Here is a 19,142-nt window from a genome sequence, read left to right on the forward strand (position 1 = left end):
GTTAGATTAACTTTCAGAACTCCTGGATTAAGTTTTATAGTGTTAGATTAACTTTCAGAACTCCTGGATTAAGTTTTATAGTGTTAGATTACTCATTAAAACTCCTGGATGAACTTCTTACAGAGTTAGATTAACCTTTAGAACTCCTGGATTAACTTCTTATAGAGTTAGATTAACTATTAGAACTCCTGGATTAAGTTTTATAGAGTTAGATTAACTATTAGAACTCCTGGATTAACTTCTTACAGAGTTAGATTAACTATTAGAACTCCTGGATTAAGTTTTATAGAGTTAGATTAACTATTAGAACTCCTGGATTAACTTCTTACAGAGTTAGATTAACTATTAGAACTCCTGGATTAAGTTTTATAGAGTTAGATTAACTATTAGAACTCCTGGATTAAGTTTTATAGTGTTAGATTAACTTTCAGAACTCCTGGATTAACTTCTTACAGAGTTAGATTAACTATTAGAACTCCTGGATTAAGTTTTATAGAGTTAGATTAACTATTAGAACTCCTGGATTAAGTTTTATAGTGTTAGATTAACTTTCAGAACTCCTGGATGAACTTCTTACAGAGTTAATCTATTAGAACTCCTGGATTAAGTTTTATAGAGTTAGATTAACTATTAGAACTCCTGGATTAAGTTTTATAGTGTTAGATTAACTTTCAGAACTCCTGGATTAAGTTTTATAGTGTTAGATTACTCATTAGAACTCCTGGATTAACTTCTTACAGAGTTAGATTAACCTTTAGAACTCCTGGATTAAGTTTTATAGTGTTAGATTACTCATTAAAACCCCTGGATTAACTTCTTAAAGAGTTAGATTAACTTTCAGAACTCCTGGATTAACTTCTTACAGAGTTAGATTAACCTTTAGAATTCCTGGATTAACTTCTTATAGAGTTAGATTACTCATTAGAACTCCTGGATTAACTTCTTACAGAGTTAGATTAACCTTTAGAACTCCTGGATTAACTTCTTATAGAGTTAGATTACTCATTAGAACTCCTGGATTAACTTCTTACAGAGTTAGATTAACCTTTAGAACTCCTGGATTAAGTTTTATAGTGTTAGATTACTCAGTAAAACCCCTGGATTAACTTCTTATAGAGTTAGATTAACTTTCAGAACTCCTGGATTAACTTCTTACAGAGTTAGATTAACCTTTAGAACTCCTGGATTAAGTTTTATAGACTTAGATTAACCTTTAGAACTCCTAGATTAATTTTTATAGAGTTAGATTAGTCATTAGAACTCCTGGATTAACTTCTTACAGAGATAGATGAACTTTAAGAACTCCTGGATGAACTTCTTACAGAGTTAGATTAACCTTTAGAACTCCTGGATTAACTTCTTATAGAGTTAGATTAACCTTTAGAACTCCTGGATTAACTTCTTATAGAGTTAGATTAACCTTTAGAACTCCTGGATTAACTTCTTATAGAGTTATATTAACTTTCAGAACTCCTGGATTAATTTCTTACAGAGTTAGATTAACCTTTAGAACTCCTGGATTAAGTTTTATAGACTTAGATTAACCTTTAGAACTCCTAGATTAACTTTTATAGAGTTAGATCAGTCATTAGAACTCCTGGATTAACTTCTTACAGAGATAGATGAACTTTCAGAACTCCTGGATGAACTTCTTACAGAGTTAGATTAACCTTTAGAACTCCTGGATTAACTTTTTACAGAGTTAGATTAACCTTTAGAACTCCTGGATTAACTTCTTATAGAGTTAGATTAACCTTTAGAACTCCTGGATTAACTTCTTATAGAGTTAGATTAACCTTTAGAACTCCTGGATTAACTTCTTATAGAGTTAGATTAACCTTTAGAACTCCTGGATTAACTTCTTATAGAGTTATATTAACTTTCAGAACTCCTGGATTCATTTCTTACAGAGATAGATGAACTTTTAGAACTCCTGGATTAACTTTTATAGACTTAGATTAACCTTTAAAACTCCTGGATTAACCCCTACAACTTTTATAAAGTTAGATTAACCTTTAGAACTCCTGGATTAACTTTTATAGACTTAGATTAACCTTTAAAACTCCTGGATTAACCCCTACAACTTTTATAAAGTTAGATTAACCTTTAGAACTCCTGGATTAACTTTTATAGACTTAGATTAACCTTTAAAACTCCTGGATTAACCCCTACAACTTTTATAAAGTTAGATTTACCTTTAGAACTCCTGGATTAACCCCTACAGAGTTAGATTAGTCATTAGAACTCCTGGATTCACTTTTACAAAGTTAGATTAACCTTCAGAACTCCTGGATCAACTCTTAGGACTCTTCGTGTGGTCGTTATAGATAAACTGGCAATCAGCGCCCCCTGGTGTCATTCATCGTCAACTGCTGTTAACGAGGTCGTATTACTCAAAACGAAACTTATCTGAGAGTACCAAACGTTCACACAGTGTCTGTACACACTGCAGAATTACAGATAAACGTGATAAACGTTCTAAAAACGTCATTAAGAACAGCAAATGGCGAAGAATGATGTCCAATGGTGCTAATAAAATATAAACACTTAAAACTCTCTGAACATCTACAGTTTCGTTTCTGCAGAAAGGACCAGCTGTGCTGCAGGATGTGGGTAGTGTGTGTGTGTGTGTGTGTGTGTGTGTTAATGTCTCGTTAGAATGGTGTCAAATGACATAAAAATATGTGATGTTCAGGAACCGAGGACAGCGACATCTGGCGGCCGTTTCCAAAACAAAGGCTGTTTATATTAATAACACACTTTTATGATTTTTTTTATGATTATAAAATATATTTAATTAATTATATATATATATATATATATATATATATATATATATATATATATATATATATTATACTAGTAACCACAGTGTCAGAGCACATGCACTGCCCCCCTTTTAACACGCCCACATGCACGCAACTTGATGGGACGGGGTTTCACCCTTTTTTCACGGGTCTTTCTTTTATCAACATGCCGCCGAGTGAGACCGACCGAGGCCTGGTTGTAAGTTTTGGCTCCCTTTTTAAAAATAAAAAAAAAATTGGGAAAATTGCATGTTTGGATTTTCTTATTTTTTGGATGTTCATGTAGGAACTCTCCGTTCCACCTTAAATGGTGCAGCAGTTCCATTCTGGCGCCTGAGGCGCCAGAATGGAACTGCTGCACCATTTAAGGTGGAACGGAGAATTCAGAGCCGAAGTTTTAAAAAGCTAAAAATCACGTTTATATTTTTCGTGCCAAACATTTACAAACGTTTTCACCCTGCACGAATATCAACGTGACGTTCTGCGTTAAAAAACCTGCGTTTTCTCGTGTTTCTTTATCGTTTTAGGCTTCTTTATCACGACTGAAGCTGCGCGCATGCGCATGTCTTCAAACGTGCCATAAAACAGACACTGATTAGCCAAAACATTAAAACCACCCCACAAGACCTCTGAAGGGGTCCTAGAGGACCTCTTCACTTGCTGGCCTAATATTTTCCCAACAGTCATAATTTGTGGTCTTAATGTTATGGCAGATGGGATGTTGGATTGCTAGGAGATGCTAGCTAGCTAAGTGTTGCGGCCCAGCTAACTTGTAGCCTTTTCTTTCCTCAGGGCTTGGAAGATGGTTTGTGGGGCTTTGATCCCACCGAAAGCCCAACGTGAGTCGCGGCTTTGATGGAGTAGATTCAGGAAGCTAACGGATGTGGCTGTCTTTTAATTAGCATGATGCTAACTGCACGTCTGACTCATCACACACTTTCCTCAGTGTAGATGTGTTTAATAATCTCTAATAGACTCGATAATGTGGTTTCTAACACTGTATGACTCACTGTTATCTAGAACCATTTAAGTAGATTAGCATAGCTAACAACGGTGTTAGCCGCCTTACTGAAGGCTAAATCTTTCGGTACGTTTGAGCAGTTCTGTGGAAAACAGCTACAAGTTGACCTGTAAACTCCATTAGCCATGTAGCTCCAGAGAAACACAATAGAAGGCAATTAATGGACCACTTAGCATGATGCTAACTGCACGTCTGACTCACCACACACTTTCCTCAGTGTAGATGTGTTCATTGATCTCTAATAGACTCGATAATGTGGTTTCTAACACTGTATGACTCACTGTTATCTAGAACCATGGACTTAAGTAGATTAGCATAGCTAACAATGATGTTAGCCGCCATAATAAGGCTACATTTGTCAGTACGTTTGAGCAGTTCTGTGGAAAACAGCTACACAATGCTAAACGGTGGCGGTTTATAAGCTTACTTGTAAACCACATTAGCCATGTAGCTCCAGAGGGAAATTAGATTAGCATGATGCTAACTGCGTGTCTAACTCAATACACACTTTCCTCAGTGTAGAAGTGTTTAATAATCTCTAATAGGCTCGATAATGTGGTTTATGACTCACTGTTATCTAGAACCATGGACTTAAGTAGATTAGCATAGCTAACAACAGTGTTAGCTGCCTTAACTGTTATCTAGAACCATGGATTTAAGTAGATTAGCATAGCTAACAACGGTGTTAGCCACTTTACTGAAGGCTAAATCTTTCGGTACGTTTGAGCAGTTCTGTGGAAAACAGCTACAAGTTGACCTGTAAACTCCGTTAGCCACGTAGCTCCAGAGAAACACAATAGAAGGCAATTAATGGACCACTTAGCATGATGCTAACTGCGTGTCTAACTCAGTGTAGAAGTGTTTAATAATCTCTAATAGACTCAATAATGTGGTTTCTAACACTGTATGACTCACTGTTATCTAGAACCATGAACTTGAGTAGATTAGCATAGCTAACAATGATGTTAGCCGCCCTAATTAGGCTACATTTGTCAGTACGTTTGAGCAGTTCTGTGGAAAACAGCTACACAATGCTAAACGGTGGCTATAAGCTTACTTGTACACCACATTAGCCATGTAGCTCCAGAGAAACACAATAGAAGGCAATTAATGGACCACTTAGCATGATGCTAACTGCACGTCTGACTCACCACACACTTTCCTCAGTGTAGATGTATTCAATAACCTCTAATAGACTCGATAATGTGGTTTCTAACACTGTATGACTCACTGTTATCTAGAACCATGGACTTAAGTAGATTAGCATAGCTAACAATGATGTTAGCCGCCGTAATAAGGCTACATTTGTCAGTACGTTTGAGCAGTTCTGTGGAAAACAGCTACACAATGCTAAACGGTGGCGGTTTATAAGCTTACTTGTAAACCACATTAGCCATGTAGCTCCAGAGGGAAATTAGATTAGCATGATGCTAACTGCGTGTCTAACTCATTACACACTCTCCTCAGTGTAGAAGTGTTTAATAATCTCTAATAGACTCAATAATGTGGTTTCTAACACTGTATGACTCACTGTTATCTAGAACCATGAACTTGAGTAGATTAGCATAGCTAACAATGATGTTAGCCGCCCTAATAAGGCTACATTTGTCAGTACGTTTGAGCAGTTCTGTGGAAAACAGCTACACAATGCTAAACGGTGGCTATAAGCTTACTTGTACACCACATTAGCCATGTAGCTCCAGAGAAAAACAACAGAAGGCAATTAATGGACCACTTAGCATGATGCTAACTGCGTGTCTAACTCACCACACACTTTCCTCAGTGTAGAAGTGTTCAGTGATCTCTAATAAACTCGATAATGTGGTTTCTAACACTGTATGACTCACTGTTATCTAGAACCATGGACTTAAGTAGATTAGCATAGCTAACAACGGTGTTAGCCGCCTTACCGAAGGCTTAATCTGTCGGTACGTTTGAGCAGTTCTGTGAAAAACAGCTACCAGAGCTCGTTTTAGGAGGATTTCCAGCACTGAAGGAAACGGCGAAGGAGATGGCGATGACTCATTTGAGGTTTTTCAAGGTTCCCCTCAAATGAACTCACCATGTTTTTGTTTGCAGTTCCTTTGTGTTCCCCAGTGAAAGCTCTCCACCTCTTCCTGTGAGGACATGCTGTGGACGTTGTTTGGACTTGCTGGATGCAAATAGGAGAATTAGTGGTGAAGAAAGGAGAGACATGAGAGAAACAGTAGCACGAGGACAGCTAGAACCTCAGCCATAGCCTGCTACATAGAACGTTATGTTAACATTATATACTGAATATATAGAACCACTGAAATATGAGAGTTCATATATATAAACGTTATATACTGAACAAGCAGAACCATTCAAATATGAGTTAATATATATTAATGTTATATACTAATATATAGAACCATTCAAATATGAGAGTTAATATATATTAATGTTATGTACTAATATATAGAACCATTCAAATATGAGACTTAATATATATAAACGTTATATACTGAATATATAGAACCATTGAAATATGAGAGTTCATATATATTAATGTTATATACTGAACAAATAGAACCATTCAAATATAAGAGTTAATATATATTAACGTTATGTACTAATATATAGAACCATTCAAATATGAGTTAATATATATTAACGTTATGTACTAATATATAGAACCATTCAAATATGAGTTAATATATATTAACGTTATGTACTAATATATAGAACCATTCAAATATGAGTTAATATATATTAACGTTATGTACTAATATATAGAACCATTCAAAAAGAGAAACAGTATCACGAGGACAGCTAGAACCTCAGCCATAGCCTGCTACATAGAACGTTATGTTAACATTATATATTGAATATATAGAACCATTGAAATATGAGAGTTCATATATAATGTTATATACTGAACAAACAGAACCATTAAAATATGAGTTAATATATATTAACGTTATGTACTAATATATAGAACCATTCAAATATGAGAGTTAATATATATTAATGTTATATACTAATATATAGAACCATTTAAATATGTGAGTTAATATATATTAACGTTATGTACTAATATATAGAACCATTTAAATATGTGAGTTAATATATATTAATGTTATGTACTAATATATAGAACCATTTAAATATGAGAGTTAATATATATTAACGTTATGTACTAATATATAGAACCATTCAAATATGAGAGTTAATATATATTAACATTATGTACTAATATATAGAACCATTCAAATATGAGTTAATATATATTAACGTTATGTACTAATATATAGAACCATTTAAATATGTGAGTTAATATATATTAATGTTATATACTAATATATAGAACCATTTAAATATGTGAGTTAACATATATTAACGTTATGTACTAATATATAGAACCATTCAAATATGAGAGTTAATATATATTAACATTATGTACTAATATATAGAACCATTTAAATATGTGAGTTAATATATATTAATGTTATGTACTAATATTTAGAACCATTTAAATATGAGAGTTAATATATATTAACGTTATGTACTAATATATAGAACCATTCATAAGTTGTTGTTTTTTTATAAAATGTTATATATTTTAGATATTTAGAGATGCCACCAAAGCCCCATATCAAATACCAAATGTGTGCACGCCCATACAGAAATCTATTATACAGCAATATATAGCTTTTATATATATATATAAATATATAACTTGAAATACATACAATTCCCTTGTATTCAACATGTAACATATTTAAATGCAAACGACATGCAAATATATTTATGTTAGTCATTTAACAAATATATTTCAGGCGTATATCAACATATACAAACATATATATTTACCACGTATATATATAACAATATATAACCAGAATCCAGAACAGCAACTTTACAGGTGGAGGAAAATTCTTCATAACTTTAAATGGGAGTCAATTTGGAGCATTTCTATTTACCATGGAATTCAGATACAACGTAAAGAACAACCTCTAGATTCACATTATGTCAGAAAAACCAGACCAGCCAAAACATTAGTACCACCTGCCTAATAGTGAGATCTGATCATTTGAGGCATGGACTTCAGAAGACGTCTGAAGGTGTCCTGTGGTATCGGCAAATATCACAGGCACCAAGACTAACGTTAGCAGTAGATCCTTCAAGTCCTGTAAGTTGTGGTTGGGAGCATCAGTGAGCCTTAGGTCAAACATTGGTCGTCCTTCCTTTGAGCACTTTTGGTAGGCACTGACCACAGCATACTTGAAAAGACCTCACAAGACCTGCCTGATGATCTGGAGATGTTCTGACCTAGTCATTATCTAGAACATCACAGTCTGGTTCTTGTGTTTCACTGAAACGGTTCTTTATGAAATTCTCTTTTCCACACAGGAACGCTCCAGGGGAGAGTCAGGGGTGTGATTTCAACCGTGAACTCTTCCTGCACTCGTTCATCTTACCTTCTGTGAGTGACTCCAACACACTTTCCAATTATGTCGTATTAGAAACACTACAGGCTGTACTTTAGCCTGGCTAGCTCTCACTGTGAGTTGTTGATGAAACTACCTCCACCATGTTTGAAGGCTGTACTTACCCTGGCTAGCTCTCACTGTGAGTTATTGATGATGAAACTACCTCCACCATGTTTGAAGGCTGTACTTACCCTGGCTAGCTCTCACTGTGAGTTGTTGATGATGAAACTACCACCACCATGTTTGAAGGCTGTACTTAACCTGGCTAGCTCTCACTGTAAGTTGTTGATGATGAAACTACCTCCACCATGTTTGAAGGCTGTACTCACCCTGGTTAGCTCTCACTGTGAGTTGTTGATGAAACTACCTCCACCATGTTTGAAGGCTGTACTCACCCTGGTTAGCTCTCACTGTGAGTTGTTGATGAAACTACCTCCACCGTGTTTGAAGGCTGTACTTACCCTGGTTAGCTCTCACTGTGAGTTGTTGATGATGAAACTACCTCCACCGTGTTTGAAGGCTGTACTTACCCTGGTTAGCTCTCACTGTGAGTTGTTGATGATGAAACTACCTCCACCGTGTTTGAAGGCTGTACTTACCCTGGTTAGCTCTCACTGTGAGTTGTTGATGATGAAACTACCTCCACCATGTTTGAAGGCTGTCCTTTAACCTGGCTAATGTCTGTAAATTTCTTGTTTTGCAGTTGTGTATCGTATTGCTGTTGTCGTTCCTGGAGCGCAGACGGAGGGTTTACTCCTTCGAGGAACGCTTCCCGTACCTCCGCGGACGCTTCGGCATCGTGGTGTAAGTGAGAGATTCTGAATCCAGACCTTCATTAACGGTCCCTGAAACGAGTCAAAAGAAAGTGCAAAGGTCGACAGGTTCATTATCAGCAGGTTTCAGTGGGAGATACATCTGTGTAAGGGTCTAAGAGCGATAGATTGCGAAAATACAGTGGCAACGAAATAGGGCCCACGATAGAGCCCTGGGGTACCCCATGATTAATAGCTTTTGTGGAAGGAACGAAGTGGAATTTGATACCAGACACATGCTTTTCCTGAAAAACACAACAGAAAAGGGCTGATTATGCTGAAGAATCAGACAAATAGGCTAACCCAGATAGCCAGGTTTGCTTTAACCTGGACAGTGGCCAACCCATTCCATCCACAGGCCTCACGTTAGTAGCTGTAGTACTTTCCTGCGTTTTTTAAAAGCCGTTGTCTGTTTGCTGTCTTTTGCTCTATTTGCTGCCAGGCCGCTGGACTTCACTGGAACGCTGAGGAACCGATGGTCGTATGCTTTTGCCATCGGAGCGGCGGCTCCACACATGTGTGCTCTGTTCTCCGGCGACATCATACCGTTTACACTCCCGAAATGGATCATAAGTACGTTACTCTACTGTACGCACTACTGTATACAATCAGACTACACCATTGCAGACCGACAGTGTGTTTATTCAGTAGTATTGTGCCTTTCTGTGGTACAAAAATATTGCCTTGAGGTAGTTTGCATTTAACTACATACACCGACCAGCCATAACATTAGCGATAAAGGTGTTGAAGCAGGGAAAAGGGCAGTGTAAGAATCTCAGACACTTTGACCAGAACTAAACTATTGTGATGTTCTAGACAACTGGGTCAGAACATCTGTTCAGATCTGTTTTGGCCACACGAAGGCGACCTACACAATACTAGGTATTAGGCATGTGGTTTTAATGTTATGGCTAATCGGTGTATGTAATATGTATGATACTACATATCTATCTATCTATATATATATATATACGTGTGTGTGTATGTATATATATACTACGACTATGTATGTATGCATATATAAATATGTATGATCCATAATTCACATATACTGTATGTCCAATTGTGTTTTTACCTCAGCTCTCGTGTACCTGGTAGCTGCATTTGAAGTGGGTGTGGCCTTCCTGCCCTTTTTTGCCTGCCTGTCAACCATGCACAGAGAAGTGGGAGGAGCTCTGGGCCTCATATACACTCTGACCTGGTAGACACACACATACTCATGCATTTATTTTTAAAGATTTAACATTGGGCCATGCTCTGGTTTTTATTTAAATATATATCTAGAATTTTTTTTTAATAAGGTGTCATACGCATTGCATGGCAACATGTGACAAATATATGGTTGATATACAGGAATTCCGTATCCTGTAAAATATGTAATATTTTGGCCAGTTTCTAATATGCAATATATATGTTTAAACTGTGTACAAACATACACAAATGTAGCATGTATACTTAACATTTGATTATATATATATATATATATATATATATATATATATATATATATATATGTATATATTACACATGTGACTATTTTTTTAATCTATAAATTACCATCTATCAGAGTTCACACACATTAATTACATATATGTGCTACAAAAATATATATATATATAACTCATGTTTATTGTCACATCACACATTATTTTACACACATTGTACACACACTCTATGTACATAATTGCATTATATATATATATATATATTTTTAAATAATAATTATATATATATATTATTTATTATTTATTTATTATTGTTTTTTTACTACACACAGATATATACGAATTACATATATGCTCAATAAATATGCAATATATGTACAGATATTTTGAAATTTGGCCAGATTTCCCTATGGGATAACAACTAGAAAACATCCAGACATCCCTGGGATTTCCCCAGGGTCCCTAAATCGAGTTAAAAAGGTGGTGCAAAGATCAACAAGTTGATTATCAGCAGGATTTAGTGGGAGATACATTTGTACTGTAATTTTTAGCAAGGGGAAAAACATACAGTGAAAATGAAAAAGGGCCCACAACGGAGCCTTGAGGTACCCCACAATTATACTTATCCACAGTGTGTGTCTCTCCAGGTTAATTCTGGCAGTGTGGAAGATCCGCTGCCTGCCCTTATGCGATGATACATTGGAAACCAAGTTCTGTTATGAATGGGTGAGTCCATTACCAGTTAGCTTCAGTGCTAATAGACTGGGTATAAACATTTATTACCTGTTAGCTTTCTCCACCTGATACCTTTTAGTTATCTACATTAGCTACATTAGCCTCGTAGCTTCAATGCTAAAACTAAAGCAGTGCACTTCAGACACTGAAGGTAGGGGGCAGTCTGCTGATCTGCTGCTAAAGTATCGCGGGTGACGGCCCGACTGACGGCCCGTGGCGTGTGCTCCTGTGTGCAGTTACTGCAGTGGCCACATCTCCTGTGTCTGCTGTTTCTCCTGGGTCGTTTCGGCTTCATGCTGGTAAAGGGTGTGAGGAACCGCCTGCGGAAAAATGACCAGCAGGTCAGACGCTCCGTTAAGCTCATACAGAAATCTGACATATGCTTATATATGTCAAATATATGACATTTTATATAATTATTATTTATATAATTAAAATATAAACATATGACATAAAATTGTGTATATGTATTTATTTATTTATTTATTATTGTTTTTATGTATGTATAACTAAAAAAAGATATGTTTTTGGTATATACACGATTTTATTTAGAGATTTGAACATATATTTATTTTTTTTATAACATATGTACATATTTGTAGTAAACATATATGTAACAGATGTGCAAAAACCTTGTATTTCCATTCTTTACTTTCTATTATTTATTGAGTTATATATTAAGTGTATGTAATACACATATATGGTTGTATATGTTGACATACAATTTGAATATTTGGCTTATTTAAAAAAAAGGACACTGGGGACACACTGGTATCCACCACAGTTAGGATGTTGATCAGGACACATTCAACCAAGTGTGTCCAAACTTTTGACGGGTATAAAGGGATTACATGATAAGGTCCCATTATTCACCGTGGTGCTCTGGAACCCCTGTCTGCTCTGTCTGTCTGTCTGTCTGTCTCTGCAGGTGGAAGATAATGAGGTTGTCGAGTCCCACCAGTACAGATACGTCCAAGCGCTACTCAGGCGACCTCCTGACCGGTACGTACATCACATCGGTCATATGTGTGTTCACGAGCTCGCTTGCGTCCCAGCAGATAGATCTTCCTGATATGCCCCCAGGAAGGTCCCACCACCACACACCTCAAAGGGCGCGAGTTAAAAATGTTGTTGGAGCGCCCCCAAGTGGTCAATAAAATAAACATAACAAATGATGTGCAATCGAGAAGGTCCATCCAGCCTTAGTCTTGGAGGTCCTGCAGGTTCCTGCTCCACCCAAATCTAGTAATTAGTTGGGTTGGACCCAAAGTCTACAGGTGGGTTGCAGGAAGCATGGTTGGAGGCCACTGTTCGGGGGCTTGTGAGGACACGTGGGGTCGTATACACACTAACACACAATCTGACCCTTGATCTCCACTCTAGGCCGCTGGAGAAGACCTGGTTCAGGAGGAAGGTGTACGACTGGGATCCTTATTTTAAATTCCCAAACAGAATGATTGCGACCGCCGTGGTCTCCCTCATCGGACTGTACGGGGTATGTTGGGGTTGGGTCTGTTGCTGTTGAAGCGCTGTCCTCCGCTGTGGTCCATGTAGTGCACTGTAATGAGATCAGCCACTGTGTCTGTGTGGTTTCCTCCTAGGTCATTTTTGCGGAGCAGGTTTTAACTGCACTGGTCATAAACAAGGCCTACGATTTTTTGCGGCTGTACAACATTAAAACAGATGACCTGGATTACTTCAAGCGTGAGACCACAGTTCCTTTATTAACTTTAATAAATCCAGCCTGCTGTCCCTCATCCCTGACCAAACCTGACCATCATGTCAAATACCACATATTTACATTATATATATATCCATATTATATATATATACAGTGGGGAGAACAAGTATTTGATACACTGCTGATTTTTCAGGTTTTCCCACTTGCAAAGCATGTAGAAGACTGTAATTTTTATCATAGGTACTCTTCAACTGTGAGTGATGGAATCTAAAACAAAAATCCAGAAAAATACATTGTATGATTTTTAAATAATTAATTTCCATTTTATTGTGGGAAATAAGTATTTGATACACCAGAAAAAGAAACTTAATATTTGGTACAGAAACCTTTGTTTGCAATTACAGAGATGAGACGTTTCCTGTAGTTCTTGACAAGGTTTGCACACACTGCAGCAGGGATTTTGGCCCACTCCTCCATACAGATCTCCTCCAGAGCCTTCAGGTTTCGTGGCTGTCGCTGGGCCACACGGACTTTAAGCTCCCTCCAAAGATTTTCTATTGGATTCAGGTCTGGAGACTGGCTAGGCCACTCCAGGACCTTAAGATGTTTCCTACGGAGCCACTCTTTAGTTGCCCTGGCTGTGTGTTTTGGGTCGTTATCATGCTGGAAGACCCAGCCACGACCCATCTTCAGTGCTCTTACTGAGGGAAGGAGGTTGTTGGCCAAAATCTCACGATACATGGCCCCATCCATCCTTCCCACAATACGGTGCAGTCGTCCTGTCCCCTTTGCAGAAAAGCATCCCCAAAGAATGATGTTTCCACCGCCATGCTTCACGGTTGGGATGGTGTTCTTGGGGTTGTACTCATCATTCTTCTTCCTCCAAACATGACGAGTGGAGTTTAAACCAAAAAGTTCTATTTTTGTCTCATCAGACCACATGACCTTCTCCCATTCCTCCTCTGGATCATTCAGATGGTCATTTGCAAACTTCAGACGGGCTTTGACATGCGTTGGCTTGAGGAAGGGCACCTTGCGTGCACTGCAGGATTTTAATCCTTGACGGCGTAGAGTGTTACTGATTGTTTTCTTTGAGACTGTGGTGCAGGTGCAGTTAATACAGGTAATGAGTGGAGAACAGGAGGGCTTCTTAAAGAAGAAGTAACATGTCTGTGAGAGCCAAAATTCTTACTGGTTGATAGATGATCAAATACTTATTTCCCACAATAAAATGGAAATTAATTATTTAAAAATCATACAATGTATTTTTCTGGATTTTTGTTTTAGATTCCATCACTCACAGTTGAAGAGTACCTATGATAAAAATTACATGCTTTGCAAGTGGGAAAACCTGAAAAATCAGCAGTGTATCAAATACTTGTTCTCCCCACTGTATATAGACCCACACACATTATTTTTCCACAGTGCAAAATGCTAGCTATATTGATTAATATTCGGATTCATAATTTGATATGGATAAATAACCAATTCTTATTACATTTTTTTTTATCTTATTAATTATTTTTTATTAAATTTATATGTATGTTTATATATTTTTAAACATAATTTGTAGTATATATTATTTATATTATATATTATATTATTATTATATTATATATCATAATATATATAATTATATATATTATTAATTATTTATATTTTAAAAAATGATTGGTTATAGAATAGTTCAACATTAACTGAACTGAATTTAGTAAATTATTTACACATATATAGATCTTTTTTTTCAAAATCTTTTATAAAGTTATATATATATTTAATATTGTATACATATACATATTGTATATATATATATAAATCTATATAAATAATGTAATAGTTAATTTCTATTAATAATATAACAACAATTGTGTTTATATATATATATGTGTGTGTGTGTGTGTGTGTGTATAGATGTCCCATACAACGGTTTTTCCTTTGCTTCCCAGATACCTGGCACACCACCGCAGCCCTGGCCACGCTGGCGTCCGTATTTAACGTGGGACATGTGTTGATGTGTTACCGGTACGTGTGAGCTCGCTGAATGGGACGGCACTGGTTCCACTGGTTTTTTTGATTAGAGAAGCGAGCATGCGGCAGAGAAAGATGTATCTTACTTTACAGTTATTTAATTAATTACTTAATTACTTAATTAACAAATGAATGATTGCATTCGTTTCCTAGGAAGCACATGAAGAGGTTGTGGGCGGGGAGGAAGAACTTCTTGCCGGAGAAGTACCACGTGCCTGATCCTGCTGTTAGCGTGGTGAGCATGAGCGCTATCCAGGGCTTGATAATTAGCCGATAATTAGCTGATCAGTTTGAGGAGTCATGGCGACTGTGTCCTTTTCATCCTTATCATCATTATTATTTTGGTCAAAAACTCGTCCTCAGGCCGCCTTTCTGAAGTACCCCGGCTGGCAGATCGCCTACACACTATGGGGTGAGTATGCTCGTCCACCTCGTCCGTTGTACCTCTGGGACAGGTTTCCCTGATTTCCCATGTCCAGGCAGTCGCTAGGCTAATGCTGTTGCATGCGGTCCCAAGGGGTGAAGCTGTTTTTGCTAGGTGGTTAAGATGGTGTTGCTATGTGGTTGCTAGGGGGTGAACGGGTGGTTGCTGTGGTATGCCTTCTGTCATGGCGGCCCATCCTAAACCCATCGCTGTTGCAGGTTATATGATCGTGCACTTCGGCTTCCACGTATTTGGAACCATGTTTGTGTATCTGGTTGTCGTCCCAATCCGGAGCAACGGATTCTTCACCTGGCTGCTCGATGTGGTCATCTTTCTGTAAGTCAGATTATATGTTTTGTGAGTCTTAGTCTAAGTCTTGCTCTACAAAGTCTAAGTGGTCACTTAGGGCCCCTTAAAAACAAGGACACCCAAGGCCCCCTTGTGGAGAATCTGCAGACTGCTAAACCTGGGTGAGTGAGGGAGTTAATGAGTGACCTTCCAGTCAAGTCCATGAAGAGCTTAGCATCTAAAAAACAAAGCAAATGAGGGGGGGTGGGTTTAGGGTAATATCCTGGCAGGCCATAGCAAAGGTCTTCACTTGCATTGCATTCTGGTCCTGGGTCTACGTGTTTCAAAAACAGGGGAAACTTCTTCATAGTGGTGGTGCTGCTGATGCTGCAGATCCTGCTGGTTCGGATTTTCTTCCTGCAAGACAAGCTTTCCCCTGAGGACAAGCAGAAGCCCCTCGCTCTCAACAACAGGTACACATTAAGATTTAGCTTTTTGACTTTGAGGCTTTGGAGTCGTGGGGTTTCCACAAGCTGTTTTATCCAGCAGAGATTCATGTTTGTTTTTCTACTGATGTTTTTCCCCCTCTGTGGGTCACTTATTTCCCCCTCTGTGGCTCACGTTTCCCCCTCTGTGGGTCACTTATTTCCCCCTCTGTGGCTCACGTTTCCCCCTCTGTGGGTCACGTATTTCCCCTCTGTGGGTCACGTTTCCCCCTCTGTGGGTCACGTATTTCCCCTCTGTGGGTCACGTATTTCCCCCTCTGTGGGTCATGTAGTTCCCCTCTGTGGGTCACGTATTTCCCCTCTGTGGGTCACTTATTTCCCCCTCTGTGGCTCATGTTTCCCTCTCTGTGGGTCACGTATTTCCCCTCTGTGGGTCACGTTTCCCCCTCTGTGGGTCACGTATTTCCCCTCTGTGGGTCACGTATTTCCCCCTCTGTGGGTCATGTAGTTCCCCTCTGTGGGTCACGTATTTCCCCTCTGTGGGTCACTTATTTCCCCCTCTGTGGCTCATGTTTCCCTCTCTGTGGGTCACGTATTTCCCTCTCTGTGGGTCACTTATTTCCCCCTCTGTGGCTCACGTTTCCCCCTCTGTGGGTCACGTATTTCCCCCTCTGTGGGTCACGTATTTCCCCCTCTGTGGGTCATGTAGTTCCCCTCTGTGAGTCACGTATTTCCCCTCTGTGGGTCACTTATTTCCCCCTCTGTGGCTCACGTTTCCCCCTCTGTGGGTCACGTATTTCCCTCTCTATGGGTCACTTATTTCCCCCTCTGTGGGTCACGTATTTCCCCTCTGTGGGTCACTTATTTCCCTCTCTATGGGTCACTTATTTCCCCCTCTGTGGGTCACGTATTTCCCCCTCTGTGGGTCACGTATTTCCCTCTCTATGGGTCACTTATTTCCCCCTCTGTGGGTCACTTATTTCCCCCTCTGTGGGTCACGTATTTCCCCCTCTGTGGGTCACATATTTCCCCCTCTGTGGCTCACGTTTCCCCCTCTGTGGCTCACGTTTCCCCCTCTGTGGTTCACTTATTTCCCTCTCTATGGGTCACTTATTTCCCCCTCTGTGGCTCACGTTTCCCCCTCTGTGGTTCACTTATTTCCCTCTCTATGGGTCACTTATTTCCCCCTCTGTGGCTCACGTTTCCCCCTCTGTGGGTCATGTAGTTCCCCTCTGTGGTTCACATATTTCCTCTCTGCAATTTACGTTAATTTAGTCCCTCTGATGGCAAAGCTGCATGGCTTGGGACTGGAACTCACGCCCCCCCGGGCCGCAGTGGCAGCGCCACCGTTAGCCACCGTTAGCCATTGTTGTGTGAGTGATTAATTAAGAGCTCTCATTGGTTCTCTGTCCTCTCCAGGAAAGCCTTCCACAACTTCAATTACTTCTTCTTCTTCTACAACGTGATCTTGGGGCTGGGGAGCTGCATCTTACGGCTGTGTGCCAGCGCCTTCGTCGGCCTGTTGTTGGTGTCGCGCATCAACCGGACCATCATGCCGAAGGGCTTCGAGCTGCTGGACAAAGGGGCTTCGAGCTGCTGGACAAAGGTAGAGCGAGCAGGAGTGAGGTCTAGAAGAGCACATAGTTCAGAACGGGGGCCTTGTTGATTTATTCATCTACTCACTTCCATATCTGTAGGCTACCGCACCTGGATAGGGATGATCATGGCGGACCATTACCATAGCAACCCAGTTATGGTCTGTTTCTGCCACCTGCTGCTCAGTCGAACCCTGGAAAGACAGAAGGCAACCAGTGCTTACTCCCGCTTGAACAATACTTCAGGTAACCACATGTACCCACCCTTTCAATCTACAGCAGCTCAGCCCCACCCAGTCAGCCTACAGCAATTTAGCCCCACCCATTCAGCCTACAGCAGTTTAGCCCCACCTATTCAGTTTACAGCAACTTAACCCCACCCATTCAGTCTATAGCTGTTTAGCTCCACCCATTCAGTCTACAGCAGCTCAACCCCACCCATTCAGCCTACAGCAGTTTAGCCCCACCCATTCATTTTACAGCAACTTAGCTCCACCCATTCAGCCTACAGCAGCTCAGCCCCACCCATTCAGCCTACAGCAGTTTAACCCCACCCACACCACATTGTCATGGCTACATGGTTACAGATGTACACCCGTGATCTTCTGCTGTTTTGGTCAGAGCGTCCGGTCGAGGTCCGAGTCCGTTCCCGCTGGCTGCTGTCCTACACTCTGCTGAGGAACCCAAGCCTCATCCTGCTGAGGAAGCACCGAAAACACAACAGCAGCTTCAACCAGGGCCAGGTGGCCGTAGCCTGGGTCTTGCTGCAGACACAACAACGAGACACGGGGGCCGTCACCGACTCTGCTGACCGCCCACTCTCGGCGTAACCGCTCTCCATTCGTTCTTCCAGGGAGATGCAGCAAGCAGCACTGTGGCTATAGCTAAACATATAGACTGTGGGCATATATATATATATATATATATATGGGTGGAATTTGACTGCTGTCTATTTTTTTACTTTTCAGAGGGTGTGTTTTACGTTGCTACTGTCTGACGTCTGGAGATTATTTTATTTATATATTTTTTTACGTTTGTATAAAAGGCTGGATGTTTAGCTCCTCCCCCTGCAGTCCAATATAATGTGTGCAGATTTGACTTGCTGTGTTTCATTCATTTGGTTTTACAGTTTTGCTCTGTATATAAAGTTACTATATATACCATATATATAATTATTCAATCGAACACAATTCTGAATAATAAAACATATAATAAATAATAAAATAAGATTTGAATTAATTTATTAAAATGAAACACTGAGGTGTATTGAAACGTGTGTTTGCTGCAATATTGAGGCACTGTTTAATTCGCTTGCTTTCTCAGTTTTGGTCTATATATAAAATAGCTATTAATAAACAATATATATAATAATTAACTTGATCATTTGCTTTATTTTTAATTATGCT

General features: G+C 39.1%; 1 protein-coding gene across 1 annotated transcript; it reads left to right on the top strand.

Annotated features, from left to right (window-relative positions):
• Nucleotides 1-2,876: 2,876 nt before the first annotated feature.
• On the top strand, nt 2,877-19,107 carry LOC140546795 (stimulated by retinoic acid gene 6 protein-like). Its single transcript, XM_072670196.1, has 19 exons — nt 2,877-3,006; nt 3,600-3,646; nt 8,203-8,275; nt 8,986-9,086; nt 9,537-9,667; nt 10,175-10,295; nt 11,187-11,265; nt 11,511-11,615; nt 12,203-12,276; nt 12,658-12,769; nt 12,876-12,978; nt 14,902-14,977; nt 15,137-15,218; nt 15,347-15,395; nt 15,626-15,743; nt 16,049-16,168; nt 17,561-17,722; nt 17,837-17,982; nt 18,358-19,107. The coding sequence occupies exons 1-19, from the start codon at nt 2,884-2,886 to the stop codon at nt 18,564-18,566; spliced, it is 2,031 nt and encodes a 676-aa protein (XP_072526297.1). The 5' UTR covers nt 2,877-2,883; the 3' UTR covers nt 18,567-19,107.
• Nucleotides 19,108-19,142: the final 35 nt, after the last annotated feature.

Source organism: Salminus brasiliensis, chromosome 24 (genome assembly GCF_030463535.1).
Source record: "Salminus brasiliensis chromosome 24, fSalBra1.hap2, whole genome shotgun sequence".
NCBI lineage: Eukaryota > Metazoa > Chordata > Actinopteri > Characiformes > Bryconidae > Salminus > Salminus brasiliensis.